Below are 22,132 nucleotides of genomic sequence, written 5' to 3' on the forward strand. Positions count from 1 at the left end.
CTCAATCAAACATGTATGTTTTTCTTGAACAGGTTTGATCAAAATTACATAGCAAATTACTTACCTACCATTTTGTGTGTGTCCTTTCTTTCACTTCTCATTATGCAGCCTGATGTGCTTTTATGTGCCAACTGTCTGAGTAAAATTAAAGTACTTAAATCAGTAGACCTTAGTCTGGATAGACGACATCAAATTTAATATGGATGAGAATGAGGCAGTAAGTGACTTTTAAAGGCTGTGGAGCATCTAATTTTCACAATTCACCACTTAAAAACAGTTTTAAGGAGTTTTTCCTACTTAAAGCTGTTTTGTCAGCTGAACAATTGTGTTGGTAAACAACAGTACAATCCACTGAACACTTTGCTTTTTTCTCGCACAGCTTTGTTTTCATTCCTGTCAAAAATTAAAGATAGTGTTACCCTATAGGGAAAGTTCACTAAACTAATCATTCAAAAGTTTGTGGCCAGTTTATTTTGTTGTTGTTGTTGTTTAAGGATAACTCCATTTTGAACTTCCAAGATGTAGTTTAAATGCAGCTTCAAAGGGCTATAAATGATCCCAGCCAAGGAAGAAGGGTCTTATCTAGTGAAATGATCTGTCATTTTTTTCGAAAAATAAAAATGATATACTTTTTAAGCACAAAAGCTTGTGTAGCACAGGCTCTGGGCTGCGTGTCCACGATGCTACGAGTTAGTGATGGGTCGTTCTTGAACGATTCTTTAATTTTGAATGAATCTTCAATGTGACTCGGGAAGAAGGAGTCGTCTCGGGGAGTGATTCGTTCAGTCTCGCATGCGCAACATCCTATTACGTTCTGTATTGGAATTAGTTCACCTGTTTCGAGTCTTTGGGTTTTTCAAGTCGTTCGTTCATCTTATGGGGCTGTCACATGATGAACGAACAACTGAAAATTTTTGCTAAAATGAACAAAATGATTCACAAAAAGATTTGTTCATTTTGCTGAACGAGACTCAGAGGTCCGAGTCAGTAAAATGATCCGAACTTCCCATCACTACTACGAATCACGTGTAAGTTCATCGTCTGTGTACTGAGTATGACGAAAAACTCCATCTTATTTTCTCCTACAACTTGAGAGTACCTTTTTTGTACCTTTGTTGTACCTTTACTTGCACTTTCTTAGTCTTTGTGCATTCGCTTTGTAAACACTGGGTCTGTAGTTCCGCCTACATTCCGCGTGACCTGTTGACGTGATTCAATAGAATAACAAAAATAGCAACAAAAATAACGACTTTATTTAACAATTTCTTCTTTTCCGTGTCAGTCTTCGACACACATTCACGAGAGTACCACGACACATGCATGTGGTGCTGCTGATGCAGAAACCAGCATCCTGATGTGGAATGTCCATCTCTCTTAGTTCATCATCTGTATATTCTAGTTATTAATAAGGCTAGGCAAAAATTGCAAGTCATCTTTGCTGAAATCTTCAGACATGTTTACGAAGTTTTATAGTGTGCACCTTCCTCTGCTCATCCTGGTTCTACATTGTGGTACTCTCGTGTACAAGTGGCAAAGACTGATATTGAAGAGAAGTAATTGTTTGAATCAAGTCATTATTTTTGTTTTATTTGCGAACAAGAAGTATTAGCACAGCTTCATAATATTACGGTTAAACCACTGTCACATACACTATTTTACTGCGTTGTGTTGCTGTCTATGCAGGGTCAGAACGCTCTTGGAATTTTAATCAAAAATATCTTAATTTGTGTTGCAAAGATGAATGAAGTTCTTAGTGGTTTGGAACAACATGAAGGTGAGAAAATAATAACAGAACTTTCATTTTAGGAGAGCTATCCCTTTAAATGAATTAAAAATTTGTAACGTTCCAAAATATTTTGATTCCAAATAAATGCTATTTTGAACTTTAAATTCATCAAAGAATTATATATATATATTCATACTATCCAGTTTCCACAGAAATATTAAGATGTCTTTAACATCTTAGATATTAGATGTCTTTAGATGTCTTCAAGTCAGGCCAGGACTCTTATCGAATGTGTGAAGTTTGGGGCAGATTGGATATAACCATAATATGCCATAACTGAATGACAGCCCTGGAGACTTGTCAATACATAGAAAAGATGGCATCGATTTTACCTTACTAATTCGAGCCAGAATCTAACGATGAAACGTTTGAAGTGACTGATCAACAAGTTAGCACGGACTACCGTGGAAAGTGCTCGCAAATTGCAAATTGCGAACCGGGCACACCTCTATGTTGTAAACTTTAACACTGTATAATGCATTACACGGTGTAATGTCGTATGCCATCCTTTATCATGACTTCAACTAATGAAACAGACAGACAGTCAAGCTGCATCAAGCTCAAATTTTTCGACTACAGTGGGCCCACAGCTGAACAACAGAACTACAGAAGCGTGAGTTAGCCGGTTAGCAAGACATGATATTAATAATAATCAATTATTAATCATACTTACAGGTAGAGGGTTAGACGAGCAAGCCGGTCCAAATAAACTGGGCACTGATTCATCTTTTAAAAGCAAGCGTTTGGTGAATCCCACATTGTACTCCCCGAGAATGGAAAAGCAGTCATTGACGGGAGCACAACACAAGACTAAAACTGTACTGCTAAGGTGTTGTTGAAAAATGAATCTTAACCACTGATTCTTTGTAGATTCATCTTTTGGAAGTGAATATAAAACAAATTTACTCTCACAGCGTAGGATACAGCGTCTTCTCGACATGACGTAAACCACATGGAAATTTTACTAGTTTTTGAGCATGTTTAGGCCCTCAAAAATGCGATTCATTTTGGAGAAGAAGAAGAATCTGAGCAATTCCAATAGGGTCCTCGCATCACCGGTCATACCTGTAAACATCTCTATTTATTTCAAAGGGCTCACATACCCTTCCATAACACCCACATTCAGAGATACATAGATCCCAGCCTTGTTCATCACATGAAAACACAGATGTTGTAAGTTAAAAATTGTAACGTCATTTAGAAAACAAATCCTGTCCTAACAGATCACCCCTCTGCAAAACCTGACCCTCCTCACACACACAGGGTTTAATAAATGCCATGAAGCCCCATGCAGCTCAACTCATCTCTACTGGCATGTTTGCTCAGAGTGGTGGGCTTTCAGACGGCTGAGTTTTATTTGACCTCTGACCCCTTCCAACAATGCTCCTATCCCTCTCTGTTTATTCATCCCTCCATTCCATCTTTCCCTCAGCTCCTAGAGACCAGCCTGAGCATTCTCCCGTTTCTCTGTGGTGTACCCTTTAATTTTTTCTGTACGCTTCATGCTGTCTAGTAATTTCCCACTTTCTTCTCCTCACAGCACATACGTAGTTAGAGCACTGAGCAATAACTGATTATTTTCCTGCTCTTTTGTCTAAAGGGAAAGAATTCCTGAAGACTCCTCTACTGGCGCTGCCAAGTCAAATGGCAGAGTTTGTTTTTGGACAAGTGCAAAAAGAGAGAGAGGGTGTGTGAGAGAAAATAAGAGACAGGAAAAGAGAAACTCTCTCCATGATCTTATTAAACAGACACAGATGGTCACTGTGGGCTGACAGCGGGTTCAAGACATAGAGGCTGACAGGATGGAGACGACGGCACGGAGAGATTAGACAGAGAGATGAAGAGATTTGTCTAGCAAACCAGAAAGGAGAGGAAAACCCAAGTGCATCGATGTGCTACCAGACTTCTCTTGGCAGTAAGAAAAGACGAGACAAGGAAAGCATGTAAAATTAGTATGCAAGCAACTAAGAAACCTTGGTCCAGAAAGTGCTCCACAAGCATATGCTGCAAATGGTCTACTCTGTTCTGCATGAACTGCTTACCTCTAAATACTCACAAATAAAATAGTTTTCAATCAGCTAAAGATGGATATCATATAACTTTTTGATGCACTTTTGCATCTGATGTAATGTATCCAAATGCAGGAAGAAAATGCAGAATTTACACAAAATGGTTTAGAAAAATGTCAAACAATATTAAAATGCCTCAATATTTCCAGTATCTCACCCTCTCTAATTTGGACTGAGTGTCATCCAAAATTGAATTAAGAATGCCCTTTAACCGCAATTACGTTGGAAGGTGAATTTTAATTCCAATTTATTTCATATGTAAGTTTTTGTAATACAACTAAAATTAAATAAATGCACAAAATAAATAAATAAATAAGTTCATATAAAAGTGTATTTTTAATGGACTTGAAACAATGTGGTGATAATTGTGGATGGTAGTTATTATTAATAATATACTATTTTTTTTTTAATTTAAATTCTTGCTCAAGAATGAAAATAATCTTTTTTTTTTCATTCTGAATTCTGGCCAACACTGCTGTGAAAAACATGTCCTGCTAAAAGATTGCTGGAAGCTAAAAAAACCCTATGCCATGTATTATGTTTTGAGTTATCCAAAGCTAATCCACAAAATCTCCGTGGCATGTAGGGGGCAGTCAAGTGTGAGAACAAAGAGCAGAGAAAAAGATGGCAAGAAAGAGAAGACAACCTCTAATTAATGCCCAATAAGAGCAAGCGTCATTCACGGGATGTTGTTTTGAAGTGGTCAGCTGTGCTTGACTGCTGTTTTTACTTCTCCGTTTGAATTCTCCGAGCTGATTTTGGCTCACACTGCCCACCAACTGCACCTGTGCCCATCTGGACTTTTCCCATAATGCCTCTGACCACTCTAAAAGAGACGAAATCACTTCCAGCTGCGGTGCACATGCGTTTGCAGCCAGCTATTATTTATTTTGCCATCCTCTCTCTCCCTCCATCCCTCTGCTCTACCTCAGAACTTTCCATAAACAACAATGAAAAAAATCGAGTGAATGCTGGAGAGCTGAATGAAAAAAGAAACAAAGAAATTAAGGTGCGAGAGTGATAATGTCATCTGCTGTACATCAGTTGGGTAGAAGATCTGCACCAGCTGAAGTCTGTGAATTAGCAAGTCAACTGTTTCCATACTCACACATGTCAATGAAAAAGCATGTTTCTTTTTCCTCCTCTCATTTGGGAACATTACATGGGAATTAACATTCTCTTCTTTTGTGTTTCCCTCCCTCTCTATTTATTCTCTCCAAACCGCTAATGAAATTTTGGAATGCAATGCTTGGGTGAAGGTTAGACGTTCCAGAAGCAGGCTGGGTTCTCCAAACTTTGTTGTTTGCAAAGGGGTTTCTGTGTTTAATCAGACCATGAGACTTTGGCCCTGGTTACACCTGGTATTAAGATCCGTCTCTGGGGATCCGATCACAAAAAGGAGGAAAATGTCACTACTGTTTCTCCCAAATATATTGCATCGGATGCAAAATTCACTTTTACATGGTGTTTCCATATAAATCTGTCTTAGCAGTGTGTAGACAGAACCACTCTACAAATTATAAAAATCCATTCACTCTTGAATTCACACTTTTTCAATACCCAAAAAGCCATGACATCATATTGCTCCAGCCCTGCCCACAACCGCTGACGGACTGTCCCGTATTAGCATATATTTTCACCCTCAGCCAGTTGTACACTGTCCGCCATTTTCTCCACACTCAAGCAGCCGTAGCCACAACGTCTCGTAAGCAATACAGGTGTTTTGTAGTTGGATGTAAAAGTGAACATAAGTGTCTTCATTTTCTCCTGACATCAGAGTCACTGGGACGCAGCAGATTAGTTTTGTTTTGGATGGTAATGCACCACCGAATACACAAATAACGGAAGAGAGGGGTGGGGTGAGCAGTAGCTCATTGTCATTTAAAGAGACATGCACCGAAATGAGTCGCTGTGAACAGAGCTGTTTTTGATGAGGTAAAAAGGGTGTTGTAGAAGTACCGACCCAGTGTTTACAAAGTGAACATGCAAGGAGGGTCAAACACCTTTTAGAAAAAAAGATAAAACAGCGATGCAGGACGATTTTGCAGTTGGAGGAGAAAATGAGATGAGAGTTTTTCGAGCTATAGACAAGACAAGCATTCGTGGATAAGTATATAAATTGTCATTTTTAGAAAATAACCAATTGTTTCGCTAGATAAGACACTTCTTCCTCGGCTGGGATTGTTTAGAGCCCTCTGAGGCGGCATTTAAACTGCATTTTGGAACTGCAACTCATGGGCACTACTGAGTGTGTTTACATCAGGGGTGTCAAACTCAGTTCCTGGAGGGCCACAGCCCTGCAGAAATTTTGTTCCAACCCTGCTCCAACACACATACTATGCAGTTTTCAATTAAGCCTGAAGGACTTGATTAGTTGGATCAGGAGTTTTTTTATTAGGGTTAAATCTAAGCTCTACAAGCCTGTGGCCCTCCAGGACCAGCGTTTGACACCCATGGTTTACATGCACGTTCTTAAGCCGGTTATGCTTAATAAGCTAAAAACGCATGTGGTCATGTTAACGCGGTAACCTGTATTCTTTTATCGGAGTAAGGTCATAAACAGCGTAAGTGTAAACCAGTCGACACAGGTAGTTTTTTGCCTCTTACCCCGATTTGGCGCTGCATGTAAATGCAATATCCTGCTTTCTGTCAGCTTGTTAAAGGGGTCATCGGATGCCCATTTTCCACAATTTTGATATGATTCTTTAGGGTCTTAATGAAAAGTCTATAATATACTTTGGTTAAAAATTCTCAATGGTTGTGTAAAACAACACCCTTTTTACCTTGCCAAAATCAGCTCTGCAAAAATCATCTCATTCTGGTCGAGGCTGCTTTAAATGCAAATGAGCTCTGCTCGCCCCGCCCCTCTCTTCTCTCTGTGGAAAGACGAGCCTGTTTACTTTAGCCGCTAAACTTGCTAACAAGCACTTTATTAGGAAAGGTGATCGCAAAGATTCATAAAAAATCCTTATACTCACTTCTGCTGTAAGTGAAGCTGGATCATGAATGATTTGTACGAACATAGACAGATATATGTAGATCGGGAGGCGCATTCCCTTCACAAACAAACGTAATCCACTGCATCTTCAGCGGCTCAGATGTCAGGAGTCAATGACGACCACTATGTTCATTATTACATCCAGCGACACAACACCTCAATCGCTCAGAGATATTCTTGTCTAACTTACATCCCTGCTCCGGCATCGAAACAAAGAGGTTGGACTGTTACAGCTGATCTGTGGTAAGAAGCTCATGTCAATCAACTATCGCGGGAGCGGCCTCTGTCGGTGTGACGCCACAACGACAGGCATCTGAGAATGGCTCGATTTAAAAAAGGGGATATTATTTTTACAGATTAATTAAAAACCACTGCATGGATTTTTATCATTATAGGGTAGATTTGTACATACACTGCCAACACACATTAATGTTCAAACAACATGAAAAAGTGAACTTAGCATCCGATGACCCCTTTAAAGTGCGCATGTGTGATAGGAACGCATTGTTGATGCAGATTTAAGCGCATCTAGACAGAGCAAAAGTTTTGCAGTAAAGAAAGAAGGAAATATAAAACGTTGAAAGAGGAAATTAAACGTGGAAAGAAGGAAATTAAAACGTTGCATTTATAACTGCATGAGAGGATAATATGTGCTGTAAGTTTCGTGCTGATATGCTGATGTGCTGATATGCTGCAAGCTTTAACATCACAACTGACAAACATATGGAATACTCAGAGTCAGACATGCAAATGATTATATTTTGACATCACTAAATGGAAATATAACCTGGCTTATTAACAAAGTCATGTAAACGTAGATTACTTGCGTTGGTAGGTTACTGAAGTGCAAGTAAACAGGGATATTAAGCTTAATAAGCTGATACTGTATGGAGAAAAATCCTGAAATGTTTGCCTCAAAAAACAATTTCTTTACGACTGAAGAAAGAAAGACATGAACATCTTGGATGACAAGGGAGTGAGTAAATTATCTGTAAATGTTTGTTCTGGAAGTGAACTTCTCCTTCAAAGAATTTTAACTGAAGTGTGTTGCGGATATTTCATGAAGACCTTGAAGAATCAAACCAACTTGTGGAAAATGGGCATCTGATGTTTCCTTTAACACTTGTATTTGGCATCATCCTGATTTAAATTGACCTCTAAAATGAATGTTAATACCAGATGTAAACGGAGCCTCTCAAGAAATACACAGAAGAGTCCTTCTGGGTAGATCGCACACCTACCGCCCTGTGAAATCTCCATTACCAGAGAGAAAGCGCCGTGGAAATATGCTTTTGCTTAGCACAATGGATGCTAAAGGGTGTTCACACTTCAACAAATGGAACATTCTCACACACTTTAGCCATCCTTCATCCCACACACAAATACACACACACAGGCCTTAAAGTCTGTGCTTTCTCACACTCTGTCTATCAAGTGAATGGCAAAGGAGCACAGAATGATCCAATTCTCTTTCCTGGCTCGCTCTCGTCCTTGCCGTCCCATCCTTTAATCCCTCTATCTATCACATCCCAGTCGTTCTTTCATCTCTCTATTTCTCACATGGAATGTGCTTAAGGTTAAGGGAAACTCCTCATTTTTTGGCACCAGCACAGAAGCGAGGCAGATGGGTCAGACACCCGTCTCCTAATCTGAGCGTGCCATGGCCGCTGTAGCAGCTGGCATCACTATAAAGCTCAAGATCATGTGTGGGTACATACCGTGGCACACGGAGCCAGAGCACATCTGCACAGGAGGGCAACACCCCGACATGACATGGCAACGTAAAAAATGAAGACAATAAAACAACACACGCAATATTGAAATAAATGGCTGGCGATTACAAGGCCGGCAGGGGGTCGGCTCAGAGCACAGAGCGCTGGCTGGATGTGAAGTGCGATAGATGGAGTGCATTCATGCTGATCTGGTGCTGGTTTGATCGTGGTCCATTTTGGGATTACCGCACTGGAAGCGTGACAAAGATCTGCAGAGCACTAGGCTGAAAATAGGTTGTTTAAAAAGCGTTTAATAGATTAAAAAGTATCCCCAAACCCCTACTAACATCACGCTCGGGTAGTGCTGGGCAAGCTACTACAACTAAAAATAAATAGTTTTCTGCAATTCAGCTACAATAAAGTAAAATGAAAATATTAGATGAAAATCTTGTATAAAAACAAATGTATAAATACAATTGGAAATGTTGACTTTGCAACTAACTGAGATAAGCTAAAGTACTAAAATGCTCCCAAATGTTAATGAAAACTGAAAATATAAAATAAAAGCAAGTTAAAACATTATTAAATGCTAAAATAGTTTGTGCCACCAAACAATTAATCGCGATTAATCACATTCAAAATAAGTTGTTTACATAATATGTGTGTGTTCTGTGTATATTTATTATGTGTATATATATATATATGTATATATAAAATATGCACAGTACACATAAGTTTTAAAAAAAATCTCCAAAAGAGGCATACAAATGTTGCCATGTATTATATGTGCATAAATATCTGTTGACAAAAGTAAAATCAAATAAAATCAAATAAAATCAAATAAAATCAAATAAAATCAAATAAAATAAAAACAGGTTGACAGATATGTTTTAATAAAATAACATAATAAAACAAAACAAAACGGGTTGACAGATATGCTTTAATAAAATAAAATAAAATAACAGGTTGACATATGTTTTAATAAAATAAAATAAAATAAAATAAAACAGGTTGACAGATATGTTTTAATAAAATAAAAAGTTGACAGATATGTTTTAATAAAATAATAAAATAAAATAAAATAAAACAAAACAGGTTGACAGATGTTTTAATAAAATAAAATAATAAAACAAAACAAACCAAAACAAAACAGGTTGACAGATATGCTTTAATAAAACAAAACAAAATAAAATAAAATAAAATAACAGGTTGACAGATATGTTTTAATAAAATAAAATAAAAAAAATAAAATAAAATGTAGTTTTTGGCCATAGTATTTTTACTTGTCCTAGCATAATCCACAGATTTATGGAGAAAGGACATGATGAGAGAAAAAAAAGTTGTACTCCAGGGGAGGCTATTATTCTAAAATTTTTAAACACACTGTAAAGTGATGTTAATCTTAGTTTGCTGTTGGCGATGCTCACAATGTAGGCAAAGCACACCGGACTAGTGAGCAAAGCAGAAATCTGTATTTCATTTCCAGTGCCAAATAGCACAGCACAGACTCTTATTTCCAACCTTTCTGCATGAAGCAGGGACTAAATCTTCTGTAGCCTTTAAGCCATTATATAAATCAATCAGCATCACTGCTTTCATAGACGATTTTCATTACTGTATTTCTGTCACACACGCTCACAAACACACCCTCCCTGTAAATCTCCAAGGCAATTAGCGTGACGGGTCCCAGCCAGAATAGAGAGGTGTAATCAAGTACACAAATCAACTGACCACACATGATCGGGGACGAACGTGTTAGCCAGCAGAATGCACGACTGCGTGAAATTCAATCTACCTTTCCATGCAAAATAACAGAAGAAACTCCCCCCTCCCATCTCCAACAGGCTCTGCTGTCAAAACGCTTAACTTTGATTGACAGCCGGAGACAAGCAAGTCAGCCAGTCAGGCGTGGCGTGAGAGCGGAGTGGGCGGGAGTGTGAAGTTTAACCCCAGGAGTTTGGGACAGCTGCAGTGTCGCTGTGGTCTGTGGCTGTTGCACACCATAAATTCTCTCTAAAGAGGGTTTACTTTTTATTTTAATGGGGGCTGTAAATTTACGACCCTTGGACCCTGGAGATAGAGCTGGTTTTAAAGGAGCACTCCCTGTCTTTTTTGTTTCTCTCTCGCTCTTGCTCTCGCTCTCTCGTACCTGTTTCTTTACAAACTGGCTGGCGTACAAAACATAGTTGTACCTGGCCGTACGCTGGCGTAATATTTGGGAGGCCCTTAAAAGGAAAAACGTTCAACACGACTATGTTTATAGTGTGCGAATAAATGACGAGTGTGTTTATGAACACATTATGTCCGACGTGACATCATGTTGTGTGTGGAAGAGTGAGAATGGCTAAACTTGTGTATTTTATGTGTTCAAAATGACAAACTGACCCTCTCTCCGTGTGTGTGTGTCTGCAGGTGTTGTTTGCTCTAAACCAGACTCTACTGCAGCATGAGAGTTTGCGTGCAGGCGTTCTGCAGGACGCCTTCACTACTGAGGACCTCATCATACACTACAACTGTGGAGACCTCAACTCCATCATCTTCAATCATGACACGTCCCAGGTATACGCACACAATAACACAGCCTGGTCCTGTTCCATGCATCATGTGAGTAATGTATGTGTGTGGAGGTATGTGATGTATTGGAGTCATTATGAGCTTAAGGTTTGAGCAGCAGCAGGTTCCTTCTGATGGATGGCCTATAATTCCCTACATCACCCTGCAACATGCTAAAAGATTAAAGCAACGGCACACACACACACACACATAGTGCGAGAGAGCACGAACATTTGGGGAAAAATGTGAGGGAGCGGTAAGACGAGGAAGGGAGGAAATATCTTTGTGTTGTTCCATATTTCCTGCAAAGGTCAGACGCAGGGCAGCTAATGGCTCTACGGTTTGATAAGGCATCTGTGTTCTCTCTTTCATTGGTTTATGCCTGTCTTCCTCGTACTCTCGCTGTTTCTCCTTCTATACTTCATTCGGAAATTATGTAGTACTTGACTTGAGTGTGAGTCGAGTCAATTAAATGTCAAGTTTCCTCTTTTTCTTTTCTGGTAATGAATTGTGTCAGACTTTGCAAGCGAGTTTAGCTCTACTCAAGATCAATATCTAGCTAATTAGTTATTTTAGAGCAGACCATTACTAAACAAAAGGTATATTACTGTGTATATTGTATACTCTCCATCTAGATATTGTTGTGATAGTACAAGATTGTTGTGATATAACTTGTTTTATTTGTGTCCGTTGTCAACTAAGTTACCCACTCGAAAACCCACCCTCAGAAAGGAATAGTTTGTCTCATTCTGGCATAGTTTGCACAGTGTGATGATATTTCCTTTAGAAGCACATGGATAAAACACTAGAAGTTCTCTCTCTTTTCCTAATATTGGTTAAACTAGCAAACCTGTGTCAAGAGTGGATTAATTGACTGTCAACAGTCAGGGGTTCCTTGAGTAAAATTCCCATTCCAGTGGCTAAATATCACGTTATTGGCGTCGCTTCAACCCGTGGCAAGAGTGTTAAAGTAGCCCAATTCCATGGGAAAACAGCAGATTTGGCAACACTGCCAAAATAAAATCCGACAAAATAGAAGTTTGTTGATTTTATGTTTGAAAATGTTGAATATTCATATAAACAAACAAATAAAGAAACAAAATATCAAAAAATAAAAATGTAAATATTAACACTATTTTTAAGTGTACTATAAAATAATTGCTTTCCATTTACTACGTTTTTTTTTTTAAATATAAGTGGTATCACACTTATTAATTTATTTTAAAAATAACCTCTTTAAATAAATTTTTACAACCTGATCTCATGACGAAAAAATATGTGTGGGAACTTTTTCGCAAGACGTGAAATACATAACGTCATGTACATACGCCATACATTTCGTAACGCATCTGATGTAAAATGTTCACTGAGTGGCGCTAAAAGAGTGTTCGTTTAATGCGTTTTATGTGACGTTGGTTTTGTAGATGTCACCGCAGTTCTGAAATGTCCATTGAGTGACGCTATAACTCTAATCCTCTGTGACGTTTTAAAATAACGTACCGTCTGCACTACACCTAAACCTACTCGATCGTATGAACAAAAGCAAACCTGTGGCGAGAGTGTAAAAGAAACGCAAGCATGCCGTTTTAGCTTGTTTTTAGATCTCTCACCTTTCAGCTTTTTCATCGTGAGTCATGTTTTTCACGGGATTCGTACCCAAGGATTCCACATTCCAAGTCCAATTCTGTGCCGGCTGAGCTGTAATCATAACTATGTGCGAACATGATTACAATGCTCACTGTTTTACCCCCTCTAGTGTTCATTTCTGTTGGAAACTGCAGTGATATGTAGTTATTAGTATGCATTTCGCATCTTGTGAAAAAGTTCCCACAGGTACATTTTTGTCATGAGATCAGGTTATATTTTTACTATTTACTCTTTTTTTAATAGTTATATTGAATTGATCACACTATGTGCAGTGTGAGCACCGAAACCTATTTTCTAGGTGCTCTCAGATCGAAAATAGTATGTGTATCCGTGCTAATATTGTATAATTATTTCATATTCCGTATTTATTTCAGTTTTAATCATCCATACTCCACTTTCTGTACAGACCTCATTCAAATCTTTAACACACTGAAGGCTCTCTATACTGTGTGTTATAGGAGGGGGTGTTGGGGGGAGAGAGTGGCATTACGGGAAAAGCCTTCTGTAAAAAGTGGTTTGGATGCTTACAGGGGTACAGCAGTTCATCTATCAGTGTCTAAACTCACACACACAGTGGAGCCAAACGTATGGCTTTCTGCTTCACTGCACTTCAGTTCTTTAGTGCACAGCTCACGCAGGAATCTCTCAGATAAACACACGTGTACAGCCATATTTACCCCCTCTGCCTCTCCATTTCCAAACCGTTCTCTCATTAGCCGGGCGTATGGATAAATACACACACACATACATAGTATTTACACGTTCCAGAGCTCTGGATTCTAACAAGAGGCCACCTCACAGTTTCCCTTTTAAGTCTCTCTCGCTTCCTCCGTCCTTGCACCATTATCCATTACCCCCCTCCCCATCTCTGGTGTATGTATAGCCGGTCAAGACATGGGAAGCGCTGTGTTTCCGACCATCAATTAGAGCGAAAGGTCCAGAATTGAGCTCCATAACCATATATATTCCCCTAATGTCCTGCTCTCTTTCAAAGATCTATACACACTTTTCCAATTCCAAAGATGGATTCCAAACATATGGAAGCCCAAGTAAAAAAAAATAAAAAGGTGACTGGACCTATATATCTTAGAATTGCAACTTTATGCATGACATTTTTGACTTTTGACTTATAATTGCGCCTCTTTGTCTCAAAATTGTGATTTCTTATATGCAGCTGAGACTTTAAAATGTCATCTTCATTGTCTTTGCCTTTCTTTTCCCCTTTCTTTTTTAAGCTTTTCTACTTCCATCTATTACGTCCATCCCTCTTTATTCATAGCAGACTGCGTAGACAGATCCATCCAGCTGTAGAAAGCTTCCCATACACTTTACCCTGCATCAGTTCAATCAGTTCATGCAGAGTCCAAGATAGTAAAAACAGTCTTTGCCTGTGTGGCTGTCACGTTCCACAAAGTGGCATAAATGTCTCAGCTGCCCAGTTTCTCACTCATTCACAGACTCAGATTCAAGCCAGGCCTTTAGTAACGCTTCTCTCTCTCTTATTCTGTCTCAGCTTCCGCATTTCATCAACAGTTCCCTGCCAGCTCACGAGCGCTTGACGGCACAGCAGATCGACAGTTACCTGCGCCAGGAGCTCATTTACAAACGCAACGAGCGAATGGCCCGCCGCGTCTCCGCCCTGCTTCAGAGAAACCCCACCCAGAGCTTCTTTTTTGCTTTCGGAGCTGGTGAGTCACAAAACTTATAACCATCACACACTTACACACTCGTAACAAGAAGATGAGGTCAGCTGACACTGACTAGGAATAGGTCCAGCTCCACATACAAAACAAACGCACACACAAACTTCCCCAGATGGCAGTAAAACGAAATGGTCCTAAGAACTTTTCCCACGACTGAGAACACATCACTTTCATTACTGATCAGTGTGCACCTGTGTGTGTGCGTGTGTGACAAACAGTACAAAGCATTAATTTAATTAAATTATGAATCATTAGGTTGAGATTAGATTTATTTAGTGTTTTATAGGGTTCATTTAGGAAAAAACTTCAAACCACATGTATTCAAAATCTCCTGTTCAGTAACTAGATCAGTCATATAACATTCATCAAACAAGTTGAATGAATACACTACCAGACAAAAGTTTTTAAACATTTCTAATGCTTTTAAAGAATTCTCTTTTGCTCACCAAAACTGCATTTATTTGATCCAAAGCAAAAACAGTAACGTTGAGAAATATTTATACTATTTATAATAACTTTCTATCTGAATATATCTTAAAATGTAATTTATTCCTGTGATCAAACCTAAATTTTCAGCATCATTACTCCAGTCTTTAGTGTCACATGATCCTTCAGAAATCATTCTAATATGCTTATTTGCTGTTCAAAAAACATTGTATTATTATTATTATTATTATTATTTTATAATAATTATTATTCATTTTTTTCAGGATTTTTATGAATATAAAAAAAACAAAGATCAGCATTTATCTGAAATAAAAAGCTTTTGTAACATTGTACATTATACAGTGTTAGTGTCAAAAGCTTGGAGTCAGTATTATTTATTTATTTATTTTTTGGGGAAAGAAATCATAGAAATTAATACTTTTATAATCAAAAGTGATGATAAAGACATTTATAATGTTACAAAAGATTTCTATTTAAGATAAATGCAGAACTGCTATTTTTCTGAACTTTCTATTCATCAAAGAAACCTGAAAAAAAATCTACTCAGCTGTTTTCAACATAATAATAATAATAATAATAATAATAAAAAAAGCTTTTTTTTTCCACAGCAAATCAGAATACTAGAATGATTTCTGAAGGATCATGTGACTGGAGTAATGATGCTAAAAATTCAGCTTGAATTTTTTTAAATCACAGCAATAAATTGATTAATAAATTAAATAATTTTAAAAATACACTAATTAGTAATTAGATGTTTTTGTACTTTAGATCAAATAAATACAGGCTTGGTAAGCAGAAGAGACTTCTTTAAAAAACATTAATAATTTTACTTTTCAAAACTTTTGACTGGTAGTGTTCTGAAATGAGGAGGCTAAGTCTTCAGAAGTTTTTTTTTTAATAAATCAAAGTAAATTCATATCTCAGTCAAATTTTGGGGTTAAACAAATATTACTTACACTATCAGAAAAACGATATTTTTACGATATAAAAAATATATATATTTTTTACATATATTATACATATTTTACATTTATACATATATATTATTTATATATACATACATTATATATTTTAACAGTGTAATCGATATTCTATTTATTAAAGCCAAGTATGAATCTCATCAAGTTAGTTTTTACAACCATTATACTTTATTCCAAAATAATAACTCAAGGCAACAACAATTTAAACAATACATTTTATTTGTGAACTTACATTCAGCTGTTCTTTTAATAGTTAACTTTTAAATATGTTTGAATTTTTCGAATCATCACTCATTAAAGCTTGGTAAATATTGGTCACAGACACTGAGATTTGCTTTAATTTCACCAAGCTGATTACTCGCTAAAAACCACAACAGATCATGTTTTCATGCCATTTTAAGTCTTATTTTGATGTAACAAAGTGGTTATATCTAAGCGTGAGTTGTTTACTGACTTTTTAAAATTAGTCTTCCTATTAACACCATTATATTGTTCATTCAGACTGATTCGTGAACATGGAACGTGCACAAACACAAGAGGCGGGATTTATCGCATGAACCAATCACAGCCGTTCATAACCAGTCATTTCCAATCATATCACGTGACTTTCATTCATTCTCAATTACGCTCTCCCAAACTCACCGCATGCTTTAGGAGTTCTGTTAAAACTTAATGGGCTCAGGGGAGGCAAAAGTGACACAGACTTCTGTTGTTACTTTACCTGCTGGTGATGCTGTTGGACAATGTTTCTTTAGAAAAGCGAATGATTTATACACTTTTTAATGTTATATTTTGTGATATTGGATTTGTTTAGTTTTGCAATTTTTTTTTATTGAATATTTTGAGGAGGCGCTGCCTTCCTTGCCTCTTCGGAAGAAACGCCCCTGATAAATAGTCCTGTATTATGCTAAAAACTAACACTGGCCATATGTTTTAGAATAATCTGGATTCATTAGAACGAGAATAGAAATGTTGTGCGTGTACGCACCTGTTCTGAATCTGGTGAAAATTTTGCACAATAACCTTTGGTACATGTGTAACTAAAAACACTTGAACGCATTTAATAGTGAATGAGACCCAGTTAGAGGACTGACAGCTACTTTCATCTGCGAGAGTGTGAGCTGTTTGTTTTAATTTGCATTCCAAGCTAATGCTGCTAATGTTTCCTGAGTGCTGCATCCAGGTCCTGAGGGAAAGCTATGGTGAATGTATGAGCGCATGTTTATGTTTGTGCGTCGCTCATTAGCACTGATGGGGTGAGTCTGAGGTTTTCTACGGGACATGTGTGTGTGTTAGAAACTGTGTCGATTTATGTGTTAATGGAGTCGAATTTAACATGATGCTGTCCTTTCAGTTTTTTCACAGTGAGTTTAAAAATCATAAAAAGATAATGACTGTGACAAATATGTGTGATAGGCCTCTCCCTAACCATTGTTACTTGGAGATCTTGTTTGAGTTACTCACAGTTCCACTTCATTTCATCCAGAAGCTAGTCAGAACTACTGACAGAAAGCAAAATGAACAAATGTAAACCTGGGGTCGGAGGGTTCTACAGTTACCAGAGTGCTCTACGTGTCTTTGCAGGGGTGATTAAACTACACGCTGTACTGGTAAAGTGGTTTCAACAGGCCATCCATCTTTGCTTCACAGCAAACCTGCCACCATTGCTTTTTAGACTTTGCAATAGCATGTTCTGATTCTACAGGAAGCCCCATGGCACAGGCTACAAGGCTCTTTTGGGAAATCACACACATGTGCACTCGCACATACCCTCAACCCTGACTCTCATAATACATAATGTATAGCTGGAAAAAACACAGTTTGTGGAAACCGAATGCCTAGCTATTAAAGGGATAGTTTACTCGAAGAAAAAATACATTCTGTCATCATGTATGTCATTTATATCATCATGTTGTACCAAAGCCGTACGACTTTCTTTTGTGGCACACAAAAGAAGAAACTTTTTTTTTCAGTGCAGTTACAAAAAATGGACTGATGCAAAAAGGCACTTTTTCTATACATTTTCCAATGTGCTCTCCCTTTACTTTTCTTAATGAATCATTCATTTGAATTTAATGTTTAATCATAAACTGACACAGTTTACAAAGAACTAAATGTTTTGATGCTTCACTCATCTCAAGTGACAGTAACAATTATTAGTAACCAATGGTTTAGGTGTGAAAAACAACTTTTCTGAAACTTTTATAGTGCTTTTAAAACTTAAACTTCTATTAAAAAAATAAATAAATAAAAAATTCACTGGAACCGCATGAAAACAATGTAATGGAAGTAGCGTCAGATCTTGTTTTCTGCATTGTGATGTGCATCCAAGTGAAACAGATTTTTAGAAAAGTGTCTAAGAAATCAAAATGTAGGCTGGGGACTTGGTTCTATCCATTAGTTATGGACTGGATGGAGGCAGATCTGAATGCAAGCTCAGGTATCAAATTATCTCAGTCAGAGTTTCCCAGTTCTAAATATGACTTAAGAAAACATTCATGTCCAATTTCCAAATGGGAATGGGAAATTCATATTAACAATAATTCTAATAGCACATGAAGGAGACATAAGTCCAGCATATGTCGCCAGAAGGAAATCTGTTGTTTCACTGGAAAACACAGTGATGACATTTAAATGAAACATATGCACAGTTTAAAAGTGAAACATGAATAGATGATTAATTTACAATAAAATCAACTAGATGACTAAAGTTAGTAAAAAAAAAAAAAAAAAAAAAAAACTTTGAAGTTAGCTTGAAAAAGCCTCTACTGAAAGTTTAAAGCAGTTGTAAAAGTTTAAAGTTTAGATAGAGAGATTGTGGCTAGCATTTTTCTAGCATGATTAGCATGTTGCTGGCATGTTTTAACATGATTACCATGTTGTTAGCAACGTTCTGGCATGTCCAGCCATGATTAACAAGTTGTTAGCATGATTACCATGTTGCTAGAATGTTTTTAATGTGATTAGCATGTCGTTAACATGTTTCTAGCATGATTAATATGTTACTAGCATGTTGTTTACATGTTTTTAGCATAATTAGCATGTTTCTGGCATGTTTCTAACATGATTATTATGTTGCTATGAATAGCATGTTAAAAACATGTTGCTACCATTACAGTTTTTAGCATGATTTAGCATGATTTAACCAAGACCCTGCTGGAAAAAAACAGCTAAAACCAGCCTAGTTTTAGCTGATCATCCAGCCTGGTCTTAGTTGGTCAGCAGGCTGGTTTTAGAGGGGTTTTGGCCACTTCCTTAGCTGGCCAGGCTGGGAGACCAACTGGAACAACCAGCTAAAACCAGCTTGAACAGTCTAGCCAGGTTGGGAGACCAGTTAAAACCAGGTACTTTCATCTTAAACCAGCTAAGACCAGCCAACCAGCTTAGGCTAGTTTTAGCTGTTTCTTTTTTCAGCAGGGATTGAAAAAAAATCTAGCTAAAAGCATCTGATTCAGTAAAAAAAAAAAAAAAACAACACAAAACAAAACAGGTAAAGGTCATTTAAAACCAGCTGGTTGTCTATTCTTAGCTGGTATAAGCTATAAATAGACAAGACAGCAAGGCCTGGTTTCACAGACAGGGCTTCAACTAAGCCAGGATTAGGCCATAGTTCAATTAAGACATTTAAGTAATTTTTATAAATGTGCCTTAGAAAAAAAACCATTTCTGGTGTCTATCTTAAGACAAAACAATGACACTGATATATTTTAAGATCAGTCAGTGCAAGTTTCATTCAGTTGAAACAGCTCAGACTTACATTTTGGTCTGGGACTATGCTTAAACCTTTCCTGTGAAACCGGGGGTAAGTCTTTTAGCAAGTCTCATAGCTTGACCAGCTAAGGCCAGCCTGATCAGCTAAAAAGCCACTTTAAAACCAGCCTGGGATACCAGTCAAAGCAGCCAGCCAGCTTAGCTTTTGGGTGGTTTTGATAGGTTTTCGAAACTCGGATCAGCTGGAAAAGATATAGCAACCAGAGTCAGACCAGTCTGAATTTAAAGGTTGTAGCTTGAAAGCTCTAGGAGAAGACAGTTTTAAAATTTAGTCTCAGAAGAAGCAGCAGCTAAAATAGCAGATCAGCAAGTTGGCTTTTTCAAACCAACTTAATAACATGCACAGAAAATAGATAGGGTGCATTACTATTTTTATACCTTTTTTGAGTGAACTACTCTTTTAAACTGCTGTAGTAGAAACACAAGTAGAAGTTACTGCTCTCTGCTGGTTTGGAGTAGTAAAGCAAATACTTCGTTTTAGTCAGTTTTGTGAAAATTTCTGTTTTTCATAAGAAAATTCTCTTTCATCTGTTTTGCTTTGTTCTTTTGTGAGTGTGACCTTATGAGAGAGCCTGCACAGTTGCATAAGAGGTCAGATGATAAGTGGGAACACGCCACCATGGCACATCTGTTTACGGTACAGATCACACAACACAAACTGTGGTATCAGTATTTCACATCCGCTAGTAATCCATTAACAAACCTCCGACAATCACATATAAATTTTACACAAAACAACACAACATATATACCATTACGTCATATGATTCTAAACTTTCATGTAGACTAATGCAAATCATTGTGCCTTATAAACATATTCACTTGCATATAATTAGCTGTTTGCTGAGCAAGGAGAGTGTGTGTGTGGCGTTTCAGCAGGTTCTCATTTGTCTGGTTCCTCTGTGCTGCGTAGAGTTTTGTGCTCTTATTGAAAACATCCCTAGGAATTTCCTGCGATGGCCACAGCCCAGGCACCATTCTCTTCTTTAATACACAATCTGCATGATAGGGAGCATTTGTCTTCCCATTAATAGCCTCAAATTTGTTTAGCTATTGACTTGACATGCATATGACACTAATAAACGACAAAGCTAATATCACAGGCGCTAAAGCACTAATGCAGTCAGTTCCAGTAAGCACACGGGCCAGTGTTTATGTCTTACTGTGTTTGTATGAATGTGATCACTCACCCGTGTGTTTGTGTGTGGTGAGGAACTCTCAGCACATGTGTTTTGCAGTTGTTTGTGGTGGTCGTTGTAGTGTCATTCCTAACAGAAGTACTCAAAAATAATAGCTTCAAAGGACCATGAACATTTTTCTGGTGCATAAACGGCGTACACTTCACTCCCAAGGTTCTTTACGCCACATTAGAAGCATCAGTTACTTAAGACAGTATCAGAAGCCCCTGCGGTTTGAGATGATGTTAAAATACCTTATACCATGTAAACTATGCAAAGTCAGTGAAATAAGACATTGGCATGGTTTGCTGTGGATGACGGATTCGCGAAATAGTGCTTGTTCAGTTTAGTGCATCAGTTCATTCTGATGGTTTGTTTAAGACCTTTGTGGATTTTTATCAGTTAAACTGGGATGCAAAAAACAGCCTGACTGCAGAATTCCTTGTAGCTTGACAATCAGTTTAAAAAATGACTTCCAGCAATTCAACATGACACAATATCCACTGCCATTGGTCCTCTTATTGTTAAGAAATGTTATATAATATAAGGTATAAATGGAAATCAGATTAACATTTGTCAAACTCAAAAGGCAAGCAGGAAGTGTTTTATCTCAATGGCAAAGTCATTAAATGACTAATCCAAATGGTTACACAATAAAAAAAGCTCAACTATTAAATGGCAATCAAATCTAATGGCTTTCGGGACGCTGGAGAAAGCAGTCAGTTTGTCTTGAGCTGCGGTGTTGTGTTGGTCTGCATCTCTGAGGACATTTGTGCAGATGCTAAAGTGACTCTTAGCACTAATTAGATCAGCAGAGCTCATTATCAGACTCTGCCATTACACGGCTCATTAGCTACTAAAACAACTGATCTGAGTGCTAATGGAATTTAAGCTCGCATTACACACATAACACATGCTCTCTCTCTCTCTCTCCACCCACACACAGTTTTACTGTAATGCACTTTCACAGACGCATTTACCTGCGCATGTGATTTCAGCCAACACATACACATTCAAAGAGTATGTGGATGCACTCCAAGACAGAGTCTGTGATTTATTAGGCGAATTATTTAAGCAACCTTGTGTCCCTTTACAATAGAGAAAAGAACTGTGGGAATTATTACAGAGTCAACAAAGTCAGGGAGTCTTGGGAGTGACAACCACATTGATATTTAAAAATGTGAAAATATAACAACGTATATATGTGCATACGTACATAAATGTTTTTTTTTTTTTTTTTTTTTTACATTTTTAAGTTTTTTTTTATTATTAAATACATTCATTTCCC

At 37.5% G+C, this 22,132-nt stretch overlaps 1 protein-coding gene across 2 annotated transcripts in view; it reads left to right on the forward strand.

Annotated features, from left to right (window-relative positions):
- trabd2b (TraB domain containing 2B) overlaps positions 1-22,132 on the forward strand; it is an 80,955-nt gene that overhangs the window by 44,413 nt on the left and 14,410 nt on the right. For both annotated transcript variants that reach the window (XM_051117222.1, XM_051117221.1), the window contains exons 3-4: positions 10,978-11,124; positions 14,279-14,453. In XM_051117222.1, coding sequence (XP_050973179.1) covers positions 10,978-11,124; positions 14,279-14,453 — 322 coding nt within the window. The remainder of the gene's footprint in view (positions 1-10,977; positions 11,125-14,278; positions 14,454-22,132) is intronic.

This window comes from Labeo rohita, chromosome 8 (assembly GCF_022985175.1).
Source record: "Labeo rohita strain BAU-BD-2019 chromosome 8, IGBB_LRoh.1.0, whole genome shotgun sequence".
Lineage (NCBI taxonomy): Eukaryota > Metazoa > Chordata > Actinopteri > Cypriniformes > Cyprinidae > Labeo > Labeo rohita.